We start from the raw sequence: 18,222 nt of genomic DNA on the forward strand, positions 1-18,222 counted from the left end.
AAAATTACAATTTCAATCATGCTTCTTGTTACTGGTCTGATCAGAGATTCCATATCTTCCTGGTTTCATCCAGGAGGGTTGTATATTTTCAGGAACTTATTCATCTCCTCTAGGATTTTTAGTTTATGTGAATAAACGTGTTCATAGTAGCCTTGATTAATTATTTGTATTTCTGTGGAATCAGTTATAATATCTCCTGTTTCATTTCTAATTGTGCTTATTTGCATCTTCTCTCTTTTTGGTTAATCTCACTAATGGTCTATAAATTTTATTTACCTTTTTTAAAAACTAGTTTTTTGTTTCATTAATCTTTTGTATTTTTTTGTTTCTATTTAATTTTGCTCTGCACTGATCTTTGTTACTTCTTTTGTTCTTCTGGGCTTCGGTTTGGATTGTTCTTGCTTCTCCTGTTCTGTGAGGTGTGACCTTAGATTATCTATTTGTGCTCTCTCAGACTTTTTCATGCAGGCATTTAATGGTATGAACTTTCTGCTTAGCACTGCTTTTGCTGTGTCCCAGAGGCTTTGATAGATTTTGTCACTATTATCTTCTAGTTCAAAGAATTTTTAAATTTCTGTCTTGATTGTAATGTTGACCCAGTGATCATTCAGGTGTAGGTTATTTAATTTCCAAGTATTTGCAAGGTTTTGAGGGTTCCTTTTGGAGTTGATTTTCAATTTTATTCCACTATGGCCTGAGAGACTACTCGATATAATTTTGATTTTCTTAAATTCACTGAGACTTGTTTTGTGGCCTATGATGTTCTGTTGCTGCTGCATAGAATGTATATTCTTTAATTGCTGGGTAGAATGTTCTGTAAATATCTGTTAAGTCCATTTGTTGTAATATATAGTTTAAGTCCATTGTTTTTTTGTTGACTTTCTGTCTTGATGACCTGTTTTGTGCTCTCAGTGCTCTGAATGAAGTTTCCCACATTATTGTGTTGCCATCTATCTCCTTTCTTAGGTCTAGTAGTAATTGTTTTATATATTTGGGAGTTCCACTATTATGTGAATATATATTTTGAATTGTAATATTTTCCTGTTAGAGTAGTCCTTTTATTATTATAAAATATTATTTTAACTGCTGTTGATTTAAAGTTTGTTTTTTCTAATATAAGAATAGCTACTCCTGCTCACATTTGGTGTCCATTTGCATGGAATATCTTCTTCCACCTCTTTATCTTAAGCTGATGTTACTCCTTATATGTTTGGTGAGTTTCCTGAAGATGCAGAAACTTGGTTGGTGAATTCTTAGCCATTCTGACATTCTGTATCTTTTAAGTGAAACACTAAATTGAAGAACGCAAGGTGGTCAGCTTGATAAAGAACCAAGATCCATTTGTGTGCTATATTCAAGAGAAGAGACTCATCTCACATGCAATGACACATATAAGCTCAAAATAAAAGGATGGAGGAAAATCTACCAAGCAAATGAAAAACAGAAAGATGCAGGGGTTGCAATTCTAGTTTCTGACAAAGCAGACTTTAAGCTAACAACAATTAGAAAAGACAAAAAAGAGCATTACATAATGGTAAAGGGTTCAATTCAACAAGAAGAGCTAACTATCCTAAATATATATGCACCCAACATAGGAGTACCCAGATTCACAAAGCAAGGTCTTAGAGACCTTTAGAGAGACTTAGGCTCCCAGTCAATAATACTGAGAGACTTTAACACCCCAATGACAATATTAGAGAGATAATTGAGACAGAAAATTGACAAAGATATTCAGGACCTGAACTCATCACTGGATCAAATAAAGCTGTAAATATCTACAGAACTCTCCACCTCAAAACCACAGAATATACATTCTTCTCATCACCACATGGTGCTACTCTAAAATCAGTCACATAATCAGAAGTAAAACATTCATCAGCAAATGGAGAACTGAAATAATAACAAACTCTCTGGGACCACAGCACAATCAAATTCAAAATCAAGACTATGAAATTCACTCAAAACCATACAATTACATGAAAACTGAGTAACCTGCTTCTGAGTCACTTTTGGGTAAATAATGAAATTAAGAAATCAAGAAGTTCTTTGAAACCAATGAGATCAAAGATACAACTTACCAGAATCTCTGGAACACAAGTATGGCAGTGTTCAGAGGGAAATTTATATACCTATGTCCTCATCAAAAAGTTAGAAAGATCTCAAGTTAACAACCCAACACTACAACTAAAAGAACTAGAGAGCCAAGAGCAAACAAATCCCAAAGCTAGAAGAAAACAGAAAATAACCAAAATCAGAACTGAACTGAAGGAGATAGAGACACACACACACAAAAAAAATTTCAAAAGAACAATGAATCCAGGAGCTGGTTTTTCTGAAAAAGAACAGGCAGCACTCTTTGCTGTTCTGCAGCCTTTGCTAGTGATACCCATGCAAACAGTGTCTGGAGTGGACCTCCAGCAAACTCCAGCAGACTTGCAGCAGGCCTGACTATTAGAAGGAAAACTAACAAACAGAAAGCAATAACATCAGCTTCAACAAAAGGACCCCCACACAAAAACCCCAGCCAAAGGTTATCAGCCTCAAAGATCAAAAGCAGATAAATCTATGAAGATGAAGAAAAAAACAGAGCAGAAACGCTGAAAATTCAAAGGATCAGAATGCCTCTTCTCTCCCAAGTGATCACAACTCCTCTACATCAAGGGAACAAAACTGGATGGAGAATTGGTTTGATGAATTGACAGAGGTAGTCTTCAGAAGGTGGGTAAAGACAAACTCTCCTGAGCTAAAGGACCATGTTCTAACCCAATGCAAGGAAGCTAAGGACCTGGATAAAATGTTACAGAAACTGCTAACTAGAAGAACCCATTTAGAGAAGAACATAAATGACCTGATGGAACTGAAAAACACAGCATGAGAACTTTCTGAAGCATACACAAATATTAATAGCCAAACTGATCAAGCAGAAGAAAGGATATCAGAGATTGAATATCAACTTATAAAGTAAGGTGTGAAGATAAGATTAGAGTAAAAAGATGAAAAGGAATGAAGAAAGCCTCCAAGAAATATGGGACTACGTGAAAAGACCAAACCTACAAATGATTGGTGTACCCGAAAGTTATGGGAAGAGTGGAACCAAGTTGGAAAACACTCTTCAGGATATCATCCAGGAGAACAACCCCAACCTAGCAAGACGGGCCAACATTTAAATTTGGGAAATACAGAGAACACCTCTAAGATACTCCTTGAGAAGAGCAACCCCAAGAGACATAATCATCAGATTCTTGTATGTAAAATCCTTTACATACAAGCAGATGTTGAAGAATTTTGTCACCACCAGTTGTGCCTTACGAGAGCTCCTGAAGGAACCACTAAATATGGAAAGGAAAAACTGGTACTAGTGACTAAAAAAAACCACCAAAATGTGAAGACCAAAAACAATGTGAAGAAACTGCATCAACTAATGTGAATAATAACCAGCTAACATCATGATGACAGGATCAAATTCACACAAAATATTATTCTTAAATGTAAATGGGCTAAATGCCCCAATTAAAAGACACAGACTGGCAAATTAGATAAAGAGTCAAGACCCAACTCACATGCAAAGACACACACATGCTGAAAATAAAGGGAGGCAGGAATATTTACCAAGCGAATTGACATCATAAAAAGCAGGGGTTGAAATCCTAGTCTCTGATAAAACAGACTTTAAACCAACAAAAGATCAAAGAAGACAAAGAAGGGCTTTACAGAATGGTAAAGGGATCAATGCAATGAGAATAGCTAACTGTCCTTAATATAGATGCATCCAATACAGGAGCACCCAGACTCATGAAATGAGTTCTTAAAGACCTGTGAAGACACTTACACTCTCTCACAATAATAGTGGGAAACATTAATACCCTACTCTCAGTACTAGACAGATCAATAAGACAGAAAATTAACAAGGATATCCAGGACTTGAACTCAGCTCTAGACCAAGCGGACCCAATAGACACCTGTGGAACTCTCCACAACAAATCAGTAGAATATACCTTCCTCTCAGAACCACATAGCACTTACTGTAAAATTGACCACACAATTAGAAGTCAAACACTCCTTAACAAATGCAGAAGAATGGAAATCATAACAAACAGTCTCTCAGACTGTTTTGATCTATTTTGATCTTTGTTGATGCAATCAAATTAGAACTCATGATTAAGAAATTCACTCAAAACCGCACAATTGGCCGGGTGCGGTGGCTTACGCCTGTAATCCCAGCACTTTGGGAGGCCGAGGTGGGTGGATCACGAGGTCAAGAGATAGAGACCATCCTGGTCAACATGGTGAAACCCCGTCTCTACTAAAAATACAAAAAATTAGCTGGGCATGGTGGCGCGTGCCTGTAATCCCAGCTACTCAGGAGGTTGAGGCAGGAGAATTGCCTGAACCCAGGAGGCGGAGGTTGCGGTGAGCCGAGATCGCGCCATTGCACTCCAGCCTGGGTAACAAGAGCGAAACTCTGTCTCAAAAAAAAAAAAAAAAAAAAAAAAAAAAAAAAAAAAAAAAAAAAAAAACGCACAATTACATGGAAACTGAAAATCCTGCTCCTGAATGACTACTGGGTAAATAATGAAATTAAGGCAGAAATAAAGATGTTCTTTGGAACAATTGAGACAGCGTATCAAAATCTCTGGGACACAGCAAAAGCACAGTTAAGAGAAAACTAGAAATTTATAGCACTAAATGCCCACAAGAGACAGTGGAGGAGATCTAAAATCAACACCCTAACATCAAACTTAAAAGAACTAGAGAAGAGCAAACAAATTCAAAAGCTAGCAGAAGACAAGAATTAACTAAGATCAGAGCAGAACTGAAAGAGATAAAGACACAAAAAAGCCCTTCAAAAAATTAATGAATCCAGGAACTGGTTTTTGAGAAGATTAACAAAATAGATAGACACTAGCCAGACTAATAAGAAAAGAGAGAAGAATCAAATTGACACAATGAAAAATGAAAAAGGTGATATCATCACTGATCCCACAGAAATGCAAACTACCATCAGAGAATACTATAAACACCTCTAAGCAAATAAACTAGAAAATTTAGAAGAAATGGATAAATTCCTGGACATATACACTCTCCCAAGGCTAAACCAGGAATAAGTTAAATCCCTGAGTAGACCGATAACAAGCTCTGAAATTGAGGCAGTAATTAATAGCCTACCAAACAAATAAACCAAAAAAGCCTGGGACCAGACAAATTCATAGCTGAATTCAACTAGACATACAAAAAGGAGCTGGTACCATTCTTTCTGAAAGTATTCCAAACAATAAAAGAAGAGGGACTCCTCCCTAACTTATTTTATGAGGCCAGCATCATCCTGGAAGAGACACAACAAAAAGACAAAAATTTCAGGCCAATATCTTTGATGAACATCGATGCAAAAATCCTCAATAAAATACTGGCAAAGCAAATCCAGCAGCACATCACAAAGCTTATCCACCACGATCAAATTGGCTTCATCCTTGGTACAACTACATAAATCAATAAATGTAATCCATCACATTAAACAGAACCAATGACCAAAACTACATGATTATCTCAATAGATGCAGAAAAGGCCTTCAATAACATTCAACACCCATTCATATTAAAAATTCTTATTAAACTAGATACTGATGGAGCGTATCTCAAAATGATAAGAGCTATTTATGACAAACCCACAGCTAATATCATACTGAATGGGCAAAAGCTGAAAATATTCCCTTTGAAAACCAGCACAAGACAAGGATGCCCTTTCTCACCACTGCTATTCAACATAGTATAGGAAGTTCTGGCCAATGCTATCAGGCAAGATACAAAAAAAATAGAGGGTATTCAAATAGGAAGAGAGAAAGTCAAATTGTCCCTGTTTGCAGATAACATAATTGTATATTTAGAAAACCTGATTGTCTTAGCCCAAAAACTCCTTAAGCTGATTAGCAACTTCTGCAAAGTCTTAGGATACAAAATCAATGTGTAAAAATCACAAGCATTCCCACACGCCAACAATAGACAGGCAGAGAGTAAAATTATGAATGAACTCCTGTTCACAATTACTACAAAGAGAATAAAATACTTAGGAATACAACTTATAAGGGACATGAAGGACCTCTTCAAGAATTACAAACCACTGCTCAAGGAAATAAGAGAGGACACACAAAAAAATGGAAAAACACAAAATCAATATGGTGAAATGGCCACACTTCCCAATGTAATGTATACAGTCAGTGCTATTCCCATCAAGCTATCCTTGACTTACTTCATAGAATTAGAAAAAAAAAAAAAAAAAAAAAAAAAACCCCTTAAATTTCACATGGAACCAAAAAAGAGCCCATATAGCTAAGACAATCCTAAGCAAAAAGAACAAAGCTGGAGCATCATGCTACTTTACTTCAAACTATACTACAAGTCTATAGTAGCCAAAACAGCATGGTACTGGTACCAAAACAGATATATAGACCAATGGAACAGAACAGAGGCCTTAGGAATAACACCACACATCTACAAATACCTGACCTTCAACAGCCGACAAAAAATAAGCAATGGGGAAAGGATTCTCTATTTAATAAATGGTATTGAGAAAGCTGGCTAGCCATATGCAAAAAACAGAATCTGGACCCCCTTCCTTACACTTTATACAAAAATTAACTCAGGTTGGATTAAAGGCATAAATGTAAGACCTAAAACCATAAAAACCCTAGAAGAAAACCTAGGCAATACCATTCAATACATAGGCATCTGCAAAGACTTCATAACTAAAACACCAAAAGTAATTGCAACAGAGCCCAAAATTGGCAAATGGGATCTAATTAAACTAAAGAGCTTCTGCACAGCAGAAGAAAGTATCACCACAGTGAATAGGCAACATACAAAGTGAAATAAAATTTTTGCAATCTATCCATCTGACAAAGGTCTACTATTCAGAGTCTATGAGGAACTTAAACAAATTTACAAGAAAAAAAAAACCATCAAAAAGTGAGTGAAGGATATGAACAGATACTTCTCAAAAGAAGACATTTATGCATCCAACAAACATATTTTAAAAACCTCATTATCACTGGTCATTACAGAAATGCAGTTCAAAATCACATTGAGATACAGTGTCATGCGTGTTAGAATGGTGGTCATGAAAAAGTCAGGAAACAACAGATGCTAGCCAGGCTGTGGAAAAATAGGAATTTTTGTTTGTTTGTTTGTTTGTTTGTTTTTTGTTTTTTGTTTTTTTTTGAGACGGAGTTTCGCTCTTGTTACCCAGGCTGGAGTGCAATGGCGCGATCTCGGCTCACCACAACCTCTGCCTCCTGGGTTCAGGCAATTCTCCTGCCTCAGCCTCCTGAGTAGCTGGGATTACAGGCACACGCCACCATGCCCAGCTGAATTTTTGTATTTTTAGTAGAGACGGGGTTTCACCATGTTGACCAGGATGGTCTCGATCTCTTGACCTCGTGATCTACCCGCCTCGGCCTCCCAAAGTGCTGGGATTACAGGCGTGAGCCACCGCACCCCGCCAGGAATGTTTTTACACTGTTGGTTGGAGTGTAAATTAGTGTGACTATTGTGGAAGACAGCATGGCAATTCCTCAAAGATCTAGAACTAGAAAAACCATTTGACCCAGCAATCCCATTACTGGGTATATGCCCAAAGGATTATAAACCATTCTACTAGAAAGACACATGCCCATGTATATTTATTGTAGCATTATTTACAATAGCCAAGACTTGGAACCAACCCAAATGGCCATCAATGACAGACTGGATAAAGAAAATGTGGCACATATACACTATGGAATGCTATGCAGACATAAAAAAAGAATTAGTTCATGTCCTTTGCAGGGACATGGATGAAGCTGGAAGCCATTATCCTCAGCAAACTAACACAGGGACAGAAAATCAAACATTGCATGTTTTCATTCATAAGTGGGAGTTGAACAACGAGAACACATGGACAGGGGAGGGGAATATATACACACTGCGTCCCATTGAAGTGTGGTAGGGTAGAGGAGGGAAAGCATTAGGACAAATACCTAATGTGTCCAGGGTTTAAAACTTAGATGACTGGTCGGGTGCAGTGGCTCACACCAGTAATCCCAGCACTTTGGGAGGCCAAGACAGGCAGATCAGGAGGTCAGGTGATCTAGACCATCCTGGCCAACACAGTGAAATTCCGTCTCTACTAAAATTCGAGAAAAGAAAAATAGCCACCAGTATCAGCTACTCTGGAGGCTGAAGCAGGGGAATCGCTTGAACCTGGGAGGCAGAGGTTGCAGTTAGCTAAGATTGCACCACTGCACTCCAGTCTGACAACAGAGCAAGACTCCATTTAAAAAAAAAAAAGATGACAGGTTGATGGGTGCAGCAAACTACCATGGCACCTGTAACAAACCTGCACGTTCTGCACATGTATCCCAAGTGAAATACAAAAAGAAATGTCATTGCTGCAGGCAAATGAAAGCTTTTTAGAGCGGAGAGAAGCAAGACCAAATGTAGTGTTGTTTTGAATTAGTGCAGTTAATTTACTGGAAAATGCAAAGGATATATCTTAAAGATGTAGGCCACATAGAAGCCGTTGTGCCCATTTAAATTGTTGATCACATGCTTGCATACATTTAGGCATCTATGAGTTTACTTACATTTATACCAGCTTAAGTATTTGATGCGATATACTGGAAATACGGTAAAAATATTAACACAGTTGAGAAGGCAGGTTGACAGATTCCATTTACTTTGCAATAAGTATTCCCTGTTTTAATTTTAATCGCATTTTAATAGTCTAAATATTTAGATTTATCGTTGACACCATTTTCTTCCTAAAGAAAAGTAGGCAGCCATTTATGACTTTATAGCAAGTAAAGAATGACAATATTGGCAAAAAGTAACTAGAGCTTTGGGATCCATGTGAATTTTGTTTCCTAGGAGAAATTCTAAAAGAAGGCATGCCATCTATAATTGATGTCCAGGGACTGAAAATTTTGTGGAAGTATAGGATTTAAGGTCCATGATGATGTGGGATAGATAGGCCTTTGGAAATATGGGTCATTTGGACCATTGGAGTTGCTGCTTTTGAATCTTTTCTAGAAGAGAAAGAGGAAAAGGCTGTGATACAACTCAGACAGTGATTATTATATTCCAGAGTACAAAGAAACCAGAATCGATTTGGTGAATTTTCCCCTTCATCACCACCTGTGAGTAAGACATATGACACTCTTTTTTAAAAAAAATCTGCTACCTCTTGTGCTGATCTTCTATGACTTTAGTAAAGAAAAACATGAGTGAATGTGCATTAAAAAGTTTCTGAAACACTATAAGGAATTATACAAGTGTAAGCCCTCCTAAACCTGACTATTAAACTTAGGTAATTTTTCACAGCATCCTGGAAATGCCATCATTTCTCCTGCAATACTGGACCCTCTTTCTGTTTCAGACTAAAAATGAAAGAAAAGAGATAGTATTCTAACAGTTAAATTATTTTAATTTATTAAAATATTTATTGCAGCCTTTATGAGAAACATAAATATCTTCTACTTGACAGATCTACACCTCAAAATGACTTTAAAAAAAACAATCACATACCAAGCGGTGTCTATCTACTGCTTTAAAACATACATGAAAATTTGCACTTAAAAATTTTCTACATATCTCCCAGTATAAATTTTTAGTTTAGAAATTGTTGGGGAAGTGATTTACTCCCACAAAGTACTCAGTTTTTGAATTTATGTTCTTAATTTTTCATGAAATATACTAATTCATAGAATTCTGACCATTAATGGCATAAAGATGAAGTAAGGAAAATTTAATAAACTCTGACTTAGTTAAATTACACAGTGTATGAGACATTCTTAAAATCTGAACACATTGAATTTCCTACAATATGTGGATGGAAATCTTCAGGTTGGTAAAAATCACAAGGTCTAGGGAAAAGCTGGACTCAGTGGGGGTGAGCTTTTTTCCAAAGACTTTGTGCCCACTTAGAACTCTTTATAATTTATGTTGTTTCTCCTTCTCTGATCTCCATTAATATTCCAAAATTTCTTATCATCTCAGGCCCTCTTAATTTTATTTTGTTTTCTTTTTATTTCTATTTTAGCTCTAATTTTAGCACTAATTTTCCTCGTATGTCTTTACCTCTTATCCAGACACTTAATCCTTCTTCTCACTTAGTCAAGTGTATTCTGTCATCTTCCTCATTCTTCTCCATTTTTCATTAATAATTGACATAAAATCATATGGAAGAATCAAAATAGTTCTAGCAATGTAAGGATTTTACATGTAACACAATTCTATTCCTAAAATGAAAGAACAAAGAAAGATACTGCTGCTTCTTTATGTTTACTACCTTCAAAATGAGACTATATTTTGTATTCATTTAGAAAGACATCAGTATTATTAGATATTCTTGTAGAAAATTTGGATTCCCTCAACATCTATGCAGAATTAAAATAAAAGAAAGTACTTAGAACATAGTGGTCATACAAATGAACGAATGTGTCACCAACTGAGGAGTTATTCTCTGGTTCAACGTTTGCTATGCTATATCTTGTTTTTAAGTCATTCTTCTATTTCTAAATCTTAAAATGGGTAATGTAAATTTTATTTTGAAATATTGACATAACAGCTTAGCTTAGTGAAAATAAATCCATATTATATTTTGTGTGTCACGAACATAAGTAAACGGATCTCTGTTACTTTGTTTTCCTGCTTTAAAAAGAGTTTTACCATTAATTATAATCAGCAGTTCATGTAGAGTACCAAGACATAACCACAACATTTCCTGGGGAAGGTGTTAGCAGTAAAAGGATTTCAAATTAATTTCACATTATAAATAAAGTGTTTTGATAGGCACATACCACATTCCATTAAGATGTAATAGAATCTCCTCTGGCCTTAAGGGTGTACAATACTTGATTTGATATACAAACTTGAATATATAGCTTGCTGATATTAAATAGAAAAACTTTGCTACAACTCCATTTATGTGATGAGTCATGGATGTGTCCAAGAAAAGAAAAAAGGAGATAACTGGATTCCTTCTTAATTTCATTGAATTCCACAGAATAAATTTGAAAACTACTACCTGCTTAGTATTTCTTAGTGGAATATAAAACGAACAGCAAGGATAAACACTCACAATGGTAAATTATCTTTAGATAATAAATAGTATCCCAAAAAGTATGCAAAAATGTAGCTGTTTCTATATAGCTACATAAATTTTAAAGAATATTAGTAGAAAATTATAATAAATATATTTCATCATTTCAAGCTTTGAAATCTGGAAATTCAAAAAATTTGGTGGTGGTTGTGTATATCAGGCAGAAATAACAGCAGGTCTTGCCTTGGATTGAGTTTTATTTGGGATTCCAGGGTAATTTTTTACCATACGATGTTTTAGAGCCATGTTTTTAAAAGGAGGGTACTAGAGATAATAATTGAGAGCCTTTTATAAAGACCTGATGGTTGATTTCATTTCCACCAGTATTCTTCTTCCACTATTGCTGCCTGGGCTTTATCCTGGCTTCCATGGATAAAGAAGGTGTTTAAGCCATGGTCTCCATGTTTGCAGATTTAATCTATCTAAAGCATTAAATATGCAATGCCCAAGATATTTTCTCAACAGAAAATCATTTTACTTCACTCCACATCTTTACTCCGCAGCATAAATTGCCTCTTTGGTATTTGCTTGATTAGAAACAAAATTGAAACGCATCTAAATACTCTGATTCTTTATATTTCTCCAGATGCATTTCTTGCCATGCTCTCTGCTCCACACAACTACATCCTGAGTTCTGCCCATCTTGAACTGGACTAAGTCACATTTTTTTTTTAATTTTTATTATATTTTAGGTTTCAAGATACATGTGCAGAATATGCATGTTTGTTACATAGGTTAAATGTGTGCCATGGTGGTTTGCTGCACCTATCAACCTGTCACCTAGGTATTAAGCCTCGCATGCATTAGCTATCAGTCCTAATGCTCTCTGTCGCCCCAGCCCCCACAGCAGGCCCCAGGGTGTGTTGTTCCTCCCTATCCCCTTTGTCCATGTGTTCTAATTGTTCAGCTACCACTTATGAGTGAGAACATGTGGTGTTTTGTTTTCAGTTCCTGTTTTAGTTTGCTAAGGATAATGGCCTCCAGCTTCATCCAATTCCCTGCAAAGGACATGAACTAATTCTTTTTTATGTTTGCATAGCATTCCATGGTGTATATGTGCCACATTTTCTTTATGCAGTCTATCACTGATGGGCATTTAGGTTGGTTCCAATTCTTTGCTATTGTGAACAGTGCTGCAATAAACATACTTGTACATGTATCTTTATAATAGAATGATTTACAATCCTTTGGGTTACAATCCCATGCCCAGTAATGGGATTTCTTGGTAAAATGGTATTTCTGGTTCTAGGTCTTTTCCACATTACCTTCCACAATGGCTGAACTAATTTACACTCCCATCAACAGTGTAAAACTGTTCCTATTTCTCCATAGCCTCACTAGCATCTGTTGTTTCCTGACTTTTTAATGACTGCCATTCTAACTGGCATGAGATTGTATCTCAATGTGATTTTGAATTGCATTTCTCTAATGACCAGTGATGATGAGCTTTTTTATATGTTTGTTGGCTGCATAAATGTCTTCTTCTGAGCAGTGTCTGTTCATATCCTTTGCCCACTTTTTGATAGGTTTGTTTTTTCTTGTAAATTTGTTTAAGTTCCTGTAGACTCTGAGTAGTAGACCTTTGTCAGATGGATAGATTGCAAAATTTTCTTTCAGTTTGTAGGTTGCCTGTTCACTCTGATGACAGTGGTTTTGATGTGCATTTCTCTAATGATCAGTGATGTTGAACTGTTTTCATAGATTTGTGTCTGCTCATGTCCTTTGCCTACTTTTTGATCGGATTTTTTTTTTAAATGTCTTTAAGTTTCTTGTAGATTCTGGATATCAGATCTTTGTCAGATGGGTAGATTGCAAAAATATTCTCCCTTTTTTTTTTTTTTTGAGACAGAGTCTCACTCTCTCGCCCAGGCTGGAGTGCAGTGGTGTGATGTTGGCTCACTAAAACCTCCACCTGCCAGGTTCAAGAAATTCTTCTGTCTCAGCCTCCCAAGTAGCTATGACTACAGATCTGTCACACTGTGCTTGGCTAATTTCTTGTATTTTTAGTAGAGACAGTGTTTCATCATGCTGTCCAAGCTAGTCTTGAAATCCTGACCTCATGATCCGCCAGCCTCAGCCTCCCAAAGTGCTGGAATTACAGGCAGAAGCCACTGCAACTGGCAAATTTTCTCCCATTCTGTTGGTTGCCTGTTTGCTTTGATGACAGTTTCTTTTGCTATGCAGAAGCTCTTTAGTTTAATTGGATTCCATTTTTCAATTTTAGCTCTTGTTGCAATTGCTTTCAGCAATTTTATCTTAAAATCTTTGCCGATGCCTATTTCCTGAATGGTATTGCCTAGATTTTCTTCTAGGGTTTTAATGGTTTAGGGTTTTACATTTAAGTCTTTAATCCATCTTGAGCTAATTTTTATATAAGGTGTAAGATAAAGGTCCAGTTTCAGTTTTCTGCAAATGACTAGCCAGTCTTCCAGCACCATTTATTAAATAGGGACTCCTTTCTCTGTTGCTTATTTTGGTCAGGTTTATTGAAGATCAGATGGTTATAAATGTCCACTCTTATTTCTGAGACCTCTGTTCTGTTCTATTGGTCTATGTGTCTGTTTTGGTACCAGTGCCATGCTATTTTGGTTACTGTAGCCTTGTAGTAAAGTTTGAAGTTGGGTAGTGTGATGCCTCCAGCTTTGTTCTTTCTGCTTAGGATTAACTTGGCTATATGGGCTTCTTTTTCATTCCACTGGAATTTTAAAGTAGTTTTTTCTAATTCTGTGAAAAATGTCAATGGTAGTTTGATGGGAATATCATGGAATAGCAGACATTGAGCAGTATGGCCATTTTCATGATATTGATTCTTTCTATCCATGAGCATGAAATATTTTTCCATTTGTTTGTGTCTTCTCTTATTTCCTTGAACAGTGGTTTGTAGTTCTTCTTGAATAGATTCTTAGCTATATTCCTGGGTATTTTATTTTCTTTGTAGCAATCATAAATGAAAACTCATTCATGAGTTGGCTCTCTGTTTGTCTATTGTTGGTATATAAGAATACTTGTGATTTTTGCACATTGATTTTATATCCTGAGACTTTGCAGAAGTTGCTTATCAGCTTAAGGAGTTTTTGGGCTGAGACAATGGGGATTTCTAGGCATAGGATTATGCCATCTGCAAATAGAGATAATTTGACTTCCTCTCTTCTGATTTGAATACACTTTATTTCTTTCTCTTGCCTGAATGGCCTGGCCAGAACTTCCAATACCATGTTGAAAAGGAGTGGTGAGAGAGGGCATCTACAGAACTCACCAGCACAAAACAAAATAATACACATTTTTCCCAGTGCCACATAGCACTTACTCTAAAATAGATTATATAATTGGTAATAAAACACTCCTCAGCAAATACAAAAGAGTTGAAATCATAAGAAACAGTCTCTCAGACCACAGCATAATCAAATTAGAACTCAAGTCTAAGAAACTCACTCAAAACCACATAACTACATGGAAATTGAACAACCTGCTCCAGAATGACTCCTGGATAAATAATGAAATTAAGACAGAAATCAAGGAGTTCTTTGAAACCAATGAGAACAAAAAGACAATGTAGTAAAATCTTTGGGATGCAGCTGAAGCAATGCTAAGAGGGAAGTTTATAGCACTAAATGCCCTCATCAGAAAGCAGGAAAGAGCTCAAAATGACACCCTAACATCACAACTAAAAGAACTAGGGAAGCATGAGCAAAAGAATTCCAAAGGCTAGCAGAAGAAAGAGGAAAATAAGACCAGAGTGGAACTGAAAGAGATAAAGACATAAAAAAAAATCCTCAAAAAAAATGAATCCAGGAGCTGATTTTTAGAAAAAATTAATAAAATAGACTGCTAGCTAGACTCATAAAGAAGAAAAGAAAGAATAATCTAATAGACCAATAAAAAAAGGATAAAGGGATATCACCACTGACCCCACAGAAATACAAAGTACCATCTGAGAATACTATTAACACCTCTATGCAAATAAACTAGAAAATCTAGAAAAAAATGGATAATTTCCTGGATATATACACCCTCCTAAGACTAAATCAGCAAGAAGTTGAATCCTTGAGTAGACCAGTAACAAGTTCTGAAGCTGAGGCGGTACTAAATGGCCTGCCAACGAAAAACAGCCCAGGACCAGATGGATTCACAACAGAAACCTACCAGAGGTACAAATAGGAGCTGGTCCAACTCCTTCTGAAACTATTCCAAACAACTGAAAAAGTGGAACTTCTTCCTAACTCATTTATGAGGCCAGCATCATCCTGATCCCAAAACCTGGCAGAGATACAATAAAAGGAGAAAACTTCAGTCCAATATCCCTGTTGAAATCCTCAGTGAAATACTGGCAAACAGAATCCAGCAGCCCATCAAAAATATTATCCACCACAATCAAGTTGGCTTCATATCTGGGATTTAGGGCTGGTTCAACATACACTAATTGATAAACGTAATTCATCACATAAACAGAATCAATGATGACAAGCACATGTTTATCTCAATGACACAGAAAAGGCCTTAGATAAAAATCAACATCTCTTCATGTTAAAAACTCTCAATAAACTAGGTATCAACAGAACATATATCAGAATAATAAGAGATGAATAATAAGAGAATTTATTATAATAAATAATAATATTTATGACAGACTCACAGCCAATATTATACTGAACAAGCAAAATCTGGAAGCATTCCCTTTGAAACCCGGCACAAGATGAGCCTGGTATTTCATACAGTTGAGCCTTTACTCGCTGTGGTAGAACATGCCCCATAAGTCTCCAAAGTAGCACATTACAGTGAAGCTTTTAAAGGCCACAAAAGGGTTTTCTTTTGTCCCCTAGATGTTTATCTGATTTGATTTATAAGACTTTATTGTAATAAGAAGAAATCAATTTTTTCAAAAATACCAAGGTTTTTTAATGTCCTTACTACAAGCAAAAATGATAAATGCATGAAGTGATGGTCATACTAAATACCCTGATTTGATCATTATGCAAAATCTATGTTTTGAAATGTCAAAATGTGCCCAATAAATATGTACAACTATAATGTATTAACTTAATAAAATTAAAAATACAAACAAATCAAGCAAATAAACAAACAAAAAATGCAGCTTCTTTCCACATAGAATTGGAAGAAGCAAAACTATTCTCAGAAATTAAGTGGATGATTTATTTTTCCTTAGAGAAATATTTTAATGTGCATTTTGATTAAGTAAGACAAGACTTCAAGACTTGGTCTGAGATGGAAAAGTTAAAATATAGAGTACTATACTCTTCTCTGAATTAAAGTGTACAGGTGTCCCCAAGGAGTAATGTCATTGATCTTATATACTCCTTCATTGGGCTGCAGGTAGGATGGTAGGAAAACAAACAAACAAACAAACATGAGAACAGCAATTCTGTTGTTGATGAGACTACTAAACTGGAGACATTAGGACAGAAGGAGAAAAAATTCTAGAAGGAGTTTTCTTTTATCAGGGATGATCCTAAAGTTTAGTAATAGAGATATATAATTATTTTTCTCTTTGGTTTTACATTAACTGTACATGTGGGTAAGTTGGGACACTCTTACAAACTTCAGTATTCTAGCCTGTATAATAAATGTCCATATGCAGTTCATGTATACTCTGTGAAAGTTGGATGAGGAAATAATTGTAAAAGCGCTGGACTAAGTCACACAATTTACCATGACTGAAGGAAGGTAACTGAAGGTTGGTGAGAAGTCCTTATGCATGCATATAAACTGCCCAGTAGAGTATGTCACAGTATGTATTTGAAAATTGAATCAATAAATCAGCTTGTACCATCTCTGGAATTTCAGATAAGGCAAATTGTTCAGGATGGTGTGGGAAAATCAGACCTTCAACTCTGTCTTCATCCTGCTGGGAATCTTTGAACACAGCCCCACCCACACCTTCCTTTTTTCTCTGGTCCTGGGCATCTTCACAGCGGCCTTCACGGAAAATATTGCCATGGTTCTCCTCATCTACTTAGACAAACAGCTCCACACCCCCATGTACTTCCTCCTCAGTCAGCTGTCCCTCATGGACCTCATGCTCATCTGCACTACTCTACCCAAGATGGACTTCAACTACTTGTCTAGGAAGAAATCTATCTCTCTGGCAGGTTGTGGAACTCAGATATTCTTCTATGTGTCCCTGCTTGGAGCTGAATGTTTCTTGTTGGCTGTCATGGCTTACGACCGCTATGTGGCGATATGTCACCCTCTTCGATACACCATCCTCATGAATCAGAAACTCTGCGTCTTCATGACTGTTGCTTCCTGGACCTTGGGGTCTGTTGACGGCATTATAGTGCTTGTAGCTGTCCTGTCATTTTCTTACTGCAGATCTCTGGAAATTCATCACTTTTTCTGTGACGTTGCTGCCCTTTTGCCTCTATCCTGCACAGAAACATCTGCATTTGAAAAACTACTTTTTGTTTGTTGTGTGGTAATGCTGATCTTTCCAGTTTCAGTTATCATACTATCCTATTCCCGTGTCCTTCGAACCGTCATCCACATGGGCTCTGGGGAAAGTCGCCGCAAAGCCTTCACTACCTGCTCCTCCCACCTGTCTGTGGTCGGACTCTACTACGGCGCTGCTATGTTCATGTACATGAGACCAGCTTCTAAACATGCACCAGACCAGGACAAGATGGTGTCGGCCTTCTACACTATTCTCACCCCTATGCTGAACCCTCTCATTTACAGTCTCCGCAACAAAGAGGTGTTCAGGGCACTACAGAAGGTACTGAAGAAAAGGAAGTTAATATGACTTTACCAGAATCCTTTCAAGTGCCCACTGTGGTCAGCACTTATTCAAAGAAACTGGAATCTCTTACATTATTCTATTTCTGATAATGTGTATTAATATTTTTCTACCTCTTTTCCAATTTATCTATTTAGTATATTATTACATATACATAATTTGTAAACTAAGCTAGATTTGGACATTAGTGTAAGTGGTTTAATCCCTGTGTATGTCAGTTATATTATTAGTAGTCATCCAGGAGTGGTACTTGATTTTGGGATGCTTACTTTTGAAGCCAGGTATAAGTCTGAAATTCATTTGCTGTATCAGAGAGCAAAGGTTGGAATTGATCTTCTGTT

The 18,222-nt window shown here is 36.4% G+C and overlaps 1 protein-coding gene across 1 annotated transcript; it reads left to right on the plus strand.

Annotated features, from left to right (window-relative positions):
* Positions 1 to 16,951: 16,951 nt before the first annotated feature.
* LOC116526162 (olfactory receptor 2M4) lies at positions 16,952 to 17,887 on the plus strand. Its single transcript, XM_032242466.1, has one exon. It carries the CDS (start codon positions 16,952 to 16,954, stop codon positions 17,885 to 17,887), a length of 936 nt encoding a protein of 311 aa, XP_032098357.1.
* Positions 17,888 to 18,222: the final 335 nt, after the last annotated feature.

The sequence above is a fragment of the Sapajus apella genome, unplaced genomic scaffold (genome assembly GCF_009761245.1).
Source record: "Sapajus apella isolate SASKATOON/1434 unplaced genomic scaffold, GSC_monkey_1.0 scaffold49, whole genome shotgun sequence".
Taxonomy (NCBI): domain Eukaryota; kingdom Metazoa; phylum Chordata; class Mammalia; order Primates; family Cebidae; genus Sapajus; species Sapajus apella.

Bases quoted from the DNA above. Each gene is read 5' to 3' on its own strand.
- LOC116526162 (XM_032242466.1), top strand. From the start codon at position 16,952: ATGGTGTGGGAAAATCAGACCTTCAACTCTGTCTTCATCCTGCTGGGA.